The sequence below is a fragment of the Cucurbita pepo genome, chromosome LG03 (assembly GCF_002806865.2).
Source record: "Cucurbita pepo subsp. pepo cultivar mu-cu-16 chromosome LG03, ASM280686v2, whole genome shotgun sequence".
NCBI classification, from domain to species: Eukaryota; Viridiplantae; Streptophyta; class Magnoliopsida; order Cucurbitales; family Cucurbitaceae; genus Cucurbita; species Cucurbita pepo.
The window spans coordinates 12,551,977-12,562,522 of NC_036640.1; the positions used below are offsets into that span (position 1 = coordinate 12,551,977).

General features: G+C 34.9%; 1 protein-coding gene across 1 annotated transcript; it reads right to left on the reverse strand.

Moving 5' to 3' along the window:
• Positions 1 to 162: 162 nt before the first annotated feature.
• LOC111789761 (protein ECERIFERUM 1-like) lies at positions 163 to 5,240 on the reverse strand. The gene is made up of 10 exons (XM_023670441.1): positions 5,128 to 5,240; positions 4,518 to 4,741; positions 4,193 to 4,425; positions 3,843 to 4,062; positions 2,158 to 2,533; positions 1,884 to 1,991; positions 1,501 to 1,701; positions 1,335 to 1,433; positions 1,078 to 1,251; positions 163 to 518 (listed from the first exon to the last, which is right to left on the reverse strand). The coding sequence occupies exons 1-10, from the start codon at positions 5,185 to 5,187 to the stop codon at positions 339 to 341; spliced, it is 1,875 nt and encodes a 624-aa protein (XP_023526209.1). The 5' UTR covers positions 5,188 to 5,240; the 3' UTR covers positions 163 to 338.
• Positions 5,241 to 10,546: the final 5,306 nt, after the last annotated feature.

Below are 10,546 nucleotides of genomic sequence, written 5' to 3' on the forward strand. Positions count from 1 at the left end.
ACATCTTAATATATATATATATATATATGTCATATAACCTCTAGGTTGAATAGACATCTCTGATTATAACAAACATTTTTCTTATTTATTTTAATATTTTTGACTCAAAAAGTAAATAAGAGCGTAACGAATATTAAAGCCTAAGGAGTCGGGCATTTGACCAAAGCAGTAACAATTCTTTCACAAACATGGGCATTAAATTGAACTACAAAAGTGACTAATATGTCTAGATTCATACATTACTGGTAGGCTCATATAGTGATATTCACCCACTGCTAATATTTTCCAAGGCAGAAACATATTATATAAATATATATATTAGAAAATTAATTAGACGATTACATGGAGCCACAGGTAGTGGGAGTGGTGAGAGGCTGAAAGCCGTGGCGAAGGGCTGCCTTCCAGACTCGGTCGATGTTGGACATTGTGTACCCACACTCGTGCTCCGTCCACCCTTCCACCGCGTGCACCACACCAGCAATCCGCCATGCACTCATCACTCTTCTCGGCAACCAGTTCTGCAATTATTCATCTTTTTAAATTAATCTTTATTGTTAATATTAATATTGTAACTAACCACTCAAACTTTCTTTTGGGTTTATTCTAGAGATTTTTAAAACGTATTTGCTAGATAAAGGTGTTTTCGTTCTCCTCCAACCAACATAGGATCTCACAATCTATCCTTTCAGGGTCGAGTGTCCTCCCACTCGTTCCTTTCTCCAATTAACGTGGGACCCCACCAAATCCACCCCATTCAGAGTCCAGCGTTTTTACTGGCACACCTTCTCGTGTCTACCCCTGTGGGGAATAGCCTCTTCGCTGACACATCACTCGGTGTCTAGCTCTGATACCATTTGTAACTGCCCAACTTTCTCCGCTAGTAGATATTATTCTCTTTGGTCTTTTCCTTTTGAGATCCCCCAAGGTTTTTAGAACGTCTCCTATGGAGAGGTTTCCACGCTCTCATAAATGGTGTTTTAATTTTTCTCCCCAATCGACGTGAATCCCACGACTAGAACTAGGTTTTAATATTCTTTTAACCATCCTATATAGAGCAAATTTGTGAAGAGTGTGTACCTCGCAAGAGTGCACATTCTCAATAGAAGGAGGAGCCTCCATTGAAGGAGTGCAGTGGTAAAAGCAGTCTTTGCGTACAATCTTTGGAGGTAACTGTGAGAAGGGAATGAAAGTCGCTCCTTTTGGTGCCTTCAATTGTTCTTCAGCTGTCACTCCATCTCCCACTAACCATATCTGCATCAAATTTTTTGGTAAGATTTTAAAAAGAATGTAATGTTGTAAATAGGCGAAAAGATTGTAATTGAATTTGAAGTCACATTTTGAGAATAGCCTTTGGAAAGCACTGGATTGCTTTCAAACTTGGTGTTGAATGATTTGTTGAGCTTCCTGTATTCCTCTTCGTGCAAAACAGCGACCTGCACAAGCTTTCATGAGCTCGAAACTTTCACCTCACTTCATTAAATGATTCATTAAAATGCAGACCTGAATGCCTCTTTGGCACAGAGAATAAGAAAGGGCATAAGCCACTTTTGTGAGTTTGCCTCTCAACAGAACTTGGGTCGCATATTTGGGGATGCTATTCAGAACTACAGCCACAGCCAGGCTACTCCCATCCACCACCCTAACTCTTAACTTAGGGTTCCTTTGCACGTAAAGCCCTCCATACACGTTCAGCTCCTCTCCCTGCAATTTCTTCCAATTTCTTTGTTAGCATGATCTCCACATCTAAGTTGGAGTTGGAGTGAATAACGAATCATTCTTTATAAGGGTATAGAAATCTAGCAGACACGTTTTAAAACTTTGAACGAAAGTTTAAATAAGACAATATGTGCTAGCGGTAAGCTTAGACGGTTACAAGTTATTACCTGATTCAAGAGACCTAGAGTCAAGACTTTACAACCCTTTTGCTCTGCTTCTACTATGGCATCTTCAATCAAGCTGTTTATTGATTGGGTTTGCCATTTAAGGGAGTACTGCAAAGATAAGTTCAAAGCTTCATTCGTTAGAGACTAAACTAAACACAAACATGGAATCTAAGACTAAATTTTCCTTTCGGATTTTCCTATTATCAACAGTTTTCTTGAGAGGTAAGCAAACCAATAATAATTAGACAGCACATAAAATCATTGTTTGTGTCACCTGAACATTAAACTTCGGGATCGCCCATGTTTGCATCTTAAGCTTTTCAAATCGGTTCCTCTCAACGACAAATGTACGGCCATAAATCGAAGTCAACAACATTGACCCCATGGTGATGGGAGATAGGAGCCACGTATACCAAGTGGAGGTGTGGGGCCTGGAGGCCAACTCCGCAAATCCTAGCCGTAGATGATAGATGGATTCAGGAGTTGTGAGATGGGTGAGATGAACCACGTCAGCAACTTCTTCCTCTCTCCTCAGTGATCTTTCGTACAGAGTATCTGAAGATTTGTCGAGTGTAGCGTAAATGTAGTCATATAAGGGCATGAATAGGGAGTAGTTGGTCCGGAATTGAGTGTGATGCAGGGAATGAAACCTGTCATCACAAAAATATCACTTCTATTCCATTAAACTCTTTTAAATGAGAACTAGATCTATGACTATATAATGAAATAATTTATGCAAATCAAAATTAATAATCTATGATACACAAATAATGTAATTCTAATATCGAAAATTTTCCCCAAATGATCTTTGGAATTGTCAAACCACAAGGCATCGTGGGTCTCCTTCCACGTGGTCGTATTAATTGGTAGGCAGCTATATTATGCATGAAAAGCGACGGAAAGTTAAAAGGAGAAGAAAAGAAACGGACAAATATTTTGGAACCCATTTATGGATGTGTCAGGGTTTTCTGTCTCCTATTTAATGCATGCCAAACTTACACAGAAACGTAATTTCTTTTTCTTTTTCTTTTTTCTCCTTTAAATTTTATTCTTCCTTGTAGACTTTCCTTATCTACAATTGTGAGTATTTTTATTTTAAATCTTAAATTTATATAAATATGAATTTTAAATCTTTATGGCATAAAAGCTTGAACCACCCTTATCCTACATCTCATAATATAAATTTTGTTGGGAAATTCAAGATGAAAATTTAAAAATTATAAAACAAACATACAAAACAATAATAATAATCAAACCAATGTAATATTTTTTCATGATTAGAGTAGTTATGCATTCTTTTCTAAGTTTTTTGAGCTTAACAAAAGGAACAAACAGAAACATGTGAACTTATTGAAAATATTTTATTGATGACTCAACTAACAACCAAGTTCTTTTTATGTAATTGTCACGGAAATCATAAATACAATAAAAAAAATATTGAAAGAAAAAAAAGTTTTGCAACTGTAAGTCTATAATACAATATTTCGAAATATAAGATTTAAGATGAAATAACCATGGAACTTTTTTAAATCAATATAAAATTTCTATGTACACTCAACTAATATAAATTTCTATCTTAGATGATACTAATACTAAGGAGAAAAGGGTACACTCAACCTGCAATTTTTATTTTTTATTTTTTAGTTAAATTTTTTCCCATGTACTATTGTAGGCCACCCATTATTATTTTTGAGCTATAAAGCCCTGCATGAATGTTATAGTCGTTTCAATGTTAATAATGTTCACAAATCTTTCAAAAAGTATAGGAAATATTGAATGAAAATTGAAACGAAAAAGTGTGACAAGAAAAGTTTAGATCTCAATTTTAATGGGTAGTTGATAGGCCATTCTAGTTCTAATTTTCATCTAATATTTTAATTTTAAAATGTTAGGGAAATAATGTGAGTATTTATTATAATTGTAATTTAGCCAAAACTTTCTCGAGAAAGAGAGACTTACGATGGAGTGTATAGAAGATATTTGAGAGGTGGAAAGAGAGTGAACAGGCGATTGGGGATGATCTCGAAGTTGCAGTGCCCCATGTTGTTCATGAAATCAATGTATGTAAGGTATAAGACGTAGGCCGCTAAAGAAGCAGTTCCGGTGAACAATATCGTCAACATTGGAATGGCGAAGAGGATGAAATACGCTAGGTGCTCCGCAAAAGGATGAATCACAGCTGCCACATTTCCAAGCCAGAAGAAATCATGAGCCCACACCATCAGGCGAGACATTTGAAACTTAAATAACTACAGAAATGGAATTCAAAGCAAAAGCGAAGTTTAAGAGAAGGAAGAACAATGGCTTACAAGTGATTGGCTCCGTAACAATGGAGGAGTGGTGGTGAGAGTGGTAGCGAGAATAGAGATAATGATGGTGCAGAGCTCTGTGGAACCAATAATAAAGGAACTCCACTGGACCTGCGTGCAGCAGTAATGTAATAACCACTCCGTCTGTTCGCCATATAGGTAGGTTCTGAGCACTCGTCGTTAAATTAACTGCTATGTAAAACAAGACTCCATTCAACAAAATTTGATCGTCCCTATCCAGAAGTTAAACAACAAAAATCCAAAATCAGAACAAATAAACCGCTAATTCTTCGTGAAGTATCTTCTATTACTAGCGAATACTGACCAATTTCTTTCTCTATCGACTTGATCGAATTCGATGCCCTTGTCCACGATTCGAGCATTGCCTTTAGCAGTTCGATGACGAGAGAGAGATATCCATATCTGGTTATGAATCATTCTCCACAAAAGAAGCGGGATAATAACAAGACTGGAGATATCTCTCTCTGCTTCATCCTTTACCATGTACTGGTAGATGCTGTAGATAAATCCAGGAGCCAAAACCACGTACTGCAACCAAAAATTACACTGCGTCATTTCGATTGCTCCGTCGATGGAATTACAGATATACAGAACTCGCAAACACATTCAAAGTAATGCAGTAATTTCTCGTTGCAATGCATCTCTAAACAACGAAGAGAAAGCCTCAAAGTTAAAGTAAATCATCATCGATAAATCTCGATCATCATAAGTTCTCTTTAGCGGAATATTCTATCATCCATACGACATTTTCAAAAACAAATAATGAACAAGAGATTCGATCAAGCAGAGAAACATTGTGCGATAAAACTCCATGAACGACGGCAAGGGAGTTGCAGAATGGCGGAAAATAAAATCATGGAGACATACATAACGAAGCAAGAAGAGAAATAAGAAAAATCGGGCATGAAAGCTACCTTGAAGTTTCCAAGAGGCGTCCATGGCCAATCGGTGAGGATTCCAGGAGTGGAAGCCATGAATGCAGAAGCTCACGCTGCTACAGGATCTGTTCTGTTTTTGTGAAGATTGCCGAAACCACCTCTTGTACCTCTCTTATAATAGCAGAGTTACGTGCCTTTCTTTCTTCCCCAATTTCGTATTTGCCCCCTTAGTTTTTTATGTTTTCTAAAAGTGTCCCTCAAAACCTAGAAATTATAAAATTCGCCCCCTTAGTTTTTTATGTTTTCTAAAAGTGTCCCTCAAAACCTAGAAATTATAGAATTTGCCCACTAAGTCAGTCACGTCATGACAATTTTGCATGGTCCTCCACCTCTTTGGAATAACAGCATTATTGAATAATTTCTCCTCGTAAGTCATATTTAGGGTATAATTGGAAATGCACATTTATTTAAAAATAAATAAAAATAAAAAAATAAAAAAAATGTGCTCGTCTCTATAATATTTAAGAATTAGAGTGAGAATAAAAGTATTCGTTCATAAAAATGTCTATGTATTGGTATTTAATGTTCACGCCAAGATTTTAATGTTAATGTCGATGAAATATAAGTAAATTATCAACGTTGAAGAATATTCTAAAAAAATTTTTTTATGAACTTCGAACAATAAAAAATAAAGCATTTAAACTCTTAAATAAATAAAATAAATTATTAAATTAGATATTTTATATATTTGAAATTTTAAAAATTAATCACATTAAATTTAAAATTAAAATTTATGTTTAATAAAATTCTAATTTTATATTTATTAAAATTTTAATTTAATAAATTTTTAGTTTAAATTTATACATTCTAAGCTCGATTACATTGTAAATTTTTTTTTACCTTTTCGTTTGGATTGAGGGTTAATTTTATTAACTTTGGAGTGGAGGGGTAAAGGTAAAAATTAACTTTCCAACTACCCCAACGGGTAGGCTCCCAACTAAATGGTAAACAAAATTCATTAGACGGCGGATGAGTGGGACCTGCCCGAGCTGCCCAGCTCCTTTACGCCACCGGTCGGCGCTAGGCTTCAATTGTCAGTCCCTTATTATTCGTTTTTACAGGAACTTCGGATTAAAATGTGATAATGGTAAAAGTCAGTAAAATTGTAAACGTGTGAAGTTTGTCACCAGCCACGTGCCTCTCTCTCACTTCTCTCCTATTCAAAGCTATTGGAAAAAATGGAAGCAAAATACAAAATGGATTTATATTCATTATGGTTTAGGGCTACGTGGCATGGGTGACGTGACAAAATATATTAATTTTACATTCATTTAGGGCTACGTGGCATATCCCTCTTCACCTTATGCAATCACCATTTTATTTTCTCCTCAAAATTTTACCACGAGATAATAACCTAATCAAAAGGTGAAAAAAAAGTACTTTTTAACCGAGTTAAAAGTTATGTCGAGTTATTTCATTCGCATTGTCTTAGATTAATCGAATTTCATGAAATCTCGTACAAGAAATCGACAATTTTTATCAACGAACATGTCGTTAAAGTGTTTGTGGTTGTTATGAGTTTAAATCAACCTAAAATTTTCTCGAGGTGACCTCCTGTAGTGGTCCGTGCTTTTAATAAAGCGGAGCGGGACCAAATTCTCGTACTTGCTTAGTGTGTTGTTGCCCTGTCATAAGCTATCTTTATTGTTCTCTCTTGTGGGGCCCTCTAGCTATAAGCTACGGTAGCTCCAACTCAGCTCGACAAAGGAGATGAGCAAAGCAGCTAACGAGTTCAATACCGAGAGCAAAAGTTTACGTGATTATACGACGGTTGTGACTAAGGGGATGATATGTTTACGATGGTAATCTAACCTAACGTTTAAAAAAAAAAAAAACTTTTTGGTCTTTTATCACTTGTTATGTTTATGAAACAAAAATTTTAGTTGTGTCGAGTCACATCAATGAACCTATAATTGAGATAAAATTAATTCTCGACGGTCGAATAATTTCTACCTAGGTTTCATACTCGACCAAATTTTATGTCTAATCGACTTTAATGAAACGAGTGTAACGTTTTGGTTGGCATAGAACAGTCAACAGTCCACACGATCAGTTCCAAACCAACCAAACTCATAAATGCCCACAACTTCTACATCTAACTCTCACCTTTCAATTCAAATTCGATCTTATTTTGCTTTCGATTCAATTTCTCTTACAATAATGAGTATAGCCATCATATTATTTGGTTGATGACGTGTACCAAATTTCAATCGAGTTGGTAGAAGTTGATACGCTAAAATGCATCTTCGGAGGTGAATATAGTAAATATTTATGGTAACTTTAATTGAAGTAGGGTGGTTGTACACTTTTTACTTCATATGATATAGCGGCAAATTTGTACTAAAACGAGTAATAACTCAATGACGTGTTTATGTTTTGTTTAGTATATGTGAAATCGTATATCGGTTTGAGAGGTGAATGAGACGTTTCTTATAAAGGTGTGAAAACTTCTTTCTAATAGACAGTGTTTTAAAATTGTGAGGCTTACGACGATACCTAACTGACCAAAACGGACAATATCTACTGGCACTGGACCAGGTATCTCCGTTAGTTTAGTTTGCTAGGGAGAGGTTTCTACACTCTTATAAAAAATATTTCGTTTTCCTTTTTAATTTATGTGGGATCTCACAATCCACACCTCTTAGGGGCCAGTGTCCCCGTTGGCATACTGCTCGATATTTGGCTGTGATACCATTTACAACAGCTCGAGCTATCCACTAGTAGATATTGTCCGCTTTGGCTCGTTGCGTATCACCACCAAGCTCATAGTTTTGAAACATGTATGTTAGAGAGAGGTTTTCACACCCCTGTAAGAAATGTTTGGTTTTCTTCTTCAACCGACGTGGGATCTCACAAGCTGTTACAGATGGTATCGAAGCCAGACATTGCCAACGAGGACGGTAATGAAATTCAAACGTTTTTAATAAAATGATATCTTAAAAGATATCTCAAACGGTGTTTGTGATTGTGATGTTCACATGTGACGATTTGGCTAAAGAAAAAGGAATTCAAATTTATGCACATGGAATGTGGGGCTTGAATGGGAAAGACTTCTCAATTTATTTATTTATTTATTTATTTATTTTCTTTTTCGAAAACATTTTAATTATTCAAAAATAAATTCATTTCAAATAAAGTTAGGTGGCCATTTCCAAGAAATTTAATGAAGTTTTTTTTTTTTTTTTTTAAATTTTCTTTTTTAAAATGATTGTCTCGAAAAAAAACTCGATTAACTTAGGGCTCGGTTGAATTTAAACAAACGAAAATTTTTATGTATTGGGTTAGTTCTATAAACGATAATTATATTCGTATATTTATTTTATTTCATAATTATATTTTTAATAATTAATTATTCAACCACTTTTTAAAGATAAATTTTAATTATTTTAAAAGTAATTTTTAAAAATATTATTAAAATTGTGTATTATATTTTAATTAATAAATAACCATGACTATCAACTTCTATTTCTCATTCTTAATATTATTTAAAAATAAATAAATTACAAAGTAATATTATATTTTATTAAAAATAAAAATTTAAATAAATGCCGTAAACTAATCAAATTAAAAAAAATTATTAAATATTGAAAAGATTTATAGCTCGAACAGTTAGATTGAGTCTAACAAATGTTGTAATCCAATTATATATTTATGCTTTAACAATTGATGTGTAAAAATAATAAAGCGTAAATAATATTGCTTCCAACCATATAGAATATTAAGATTGTCGTTACCATTTATTATTTAAAAAGTATATTTAATTCATTTTTATGATAAANTTTTTTTTTTTTTTTTTTTTTTTTTTTTTTTTTTAATGAGTGGTAGTTGGGAATTTTTAAAGTAGAGAAATTTAAAGGCGTAAAATATATATATTTATTTTGACTAAATAAAATAAAATAAAAAAAGAAATAAACTTGATGCTAATGAAGATGGGCAGACGGTGGCATGCCCAACTACCTTGGGAGCAGGTGTTGACTATTGTGTAGGGATGATGCCCCAAAGACAAAGGGTTGGGTCCCTCTTTTAGGACGTGTTGGAGGCTACACACATGCATACCTGAGTCGTAATTAACATTTTAATAGGCCGAAAACTTTGTTAAAGGCTTGCCAACTAGACCTACTCGTGTCGAACGTTGCACCGTGCACTTGTGGTCCGTTTAGTCTTTCATGACATGCAACATGTCCACGACGTGTCATGTGTCACAATCGCACTCTTGTGGCTGCGAAATAGCGTTTGTGTGACGCTTATTCTAACTTGACAAACAAGTTAGATGTATGAAAATTGTAAGCTGCATACAATTTGGACGTATGATTGAGTCTTGGTTACGTTTGAGAGAGTGTTTTAGAAAACTGAGCGAGAAAATGTGTTGAAAACAATTTGCAAGAGGAAAGTAATAACCACAGTGTTAGATGAACACGATTCTCGACAATGGTTTGATATTGTCCACTTGAAGCATAAGCTCTCATGACTTTGTTATGGGCTTCCCCAAAAGGCCTCATACCATTGTGGAGAGTCGTCTTCATCTAACATGGTATCAGAGTCATGCCCTAAACTTAGTCATGTCAATAGAATCCTCAAATGTCGAACAAAGAACTCCAAAAGAAAAAGGAGTCGAGGCTCCTCGAAGGCATAGTAAAAAATGACTAAGACTCCAAAAGAAAAAGAGTTGAGGCTCGATTAAGGGGAGGCGTACTTTGTTCGAGGGGAGGTGTTGGATGAAAGTTCTACCTCGGCTAATTTAGGGAATGATCATGGGTTTATAATCAAAGCCATGAGAGTTTATGTTCAAAGTGGACAATATCATACCATTGTGAAGGGTCGTGTTCTATGATTCTAAACCCACGATCATTCCCTAAATTAGCCCATGTGGAACTTTCATCCAACACACAGCTTTGATAGCATCTAACCCGTGTAGAAATAATTGACGATTAGTCATATCCCTTATAGTATATTTTGAGACATTTTAGTTATGGAGGCTGTAGACATGATTTTGGTGAACGGTCTTGCACCTCCTACTACATGATAGGAATGATAGGAATAGTAAAGACATGACTATTCGGAACGGACATGCGGCCATAAACAACATGTCTTGGACAAGCATGACCGAACTATTTAACGCACGACTACATGCAACACGCCTTAAACAAGTATGGTCATGACACCATGAACTTGTCGGTTATCTCGACAACCAATTCAGCACACTTCTTTCGGTACAATCTTTCGAGAAAACTAAGAGAAAACTAAGAGAAGGGAATGAAAGTTGTTCCTTTTCGAGCTTTGCTTGTTCTTCAACGAACCATATCTGCATAAATTTATTTTTGAATTATTTTATTGTAATTTGAATAAAAATAATTAAAAAGAATATAATTATAAAGGCTCAAGATTAAATTCAAGC

Excerpts from the sequence above, each read along its gene's own strand:
- LOC111789761 (XM_023670441.1), bottom strand. The coding sequence starts at position 5,187 with ATGGCTTCCACTCCTGGAATCCTCACCGATTGGCCATGGACGCCTCTT. Across the intron at positions 4,426-4,517 it reads GTCGATAGAGAAAGAAATTG|GGACGATCAAATTTTGTTGA; the intron begins GTCAGTATTCGC and ends ACTTCTGGATAG. Across the intron at positions 1,252-1,334 it reads CCAAAGGCTATTCTCAAAAT|ATATGGTTAGTGGGAGATGG; the intron begins GTGACTTCAAAT and ends AATTTGATGCAG.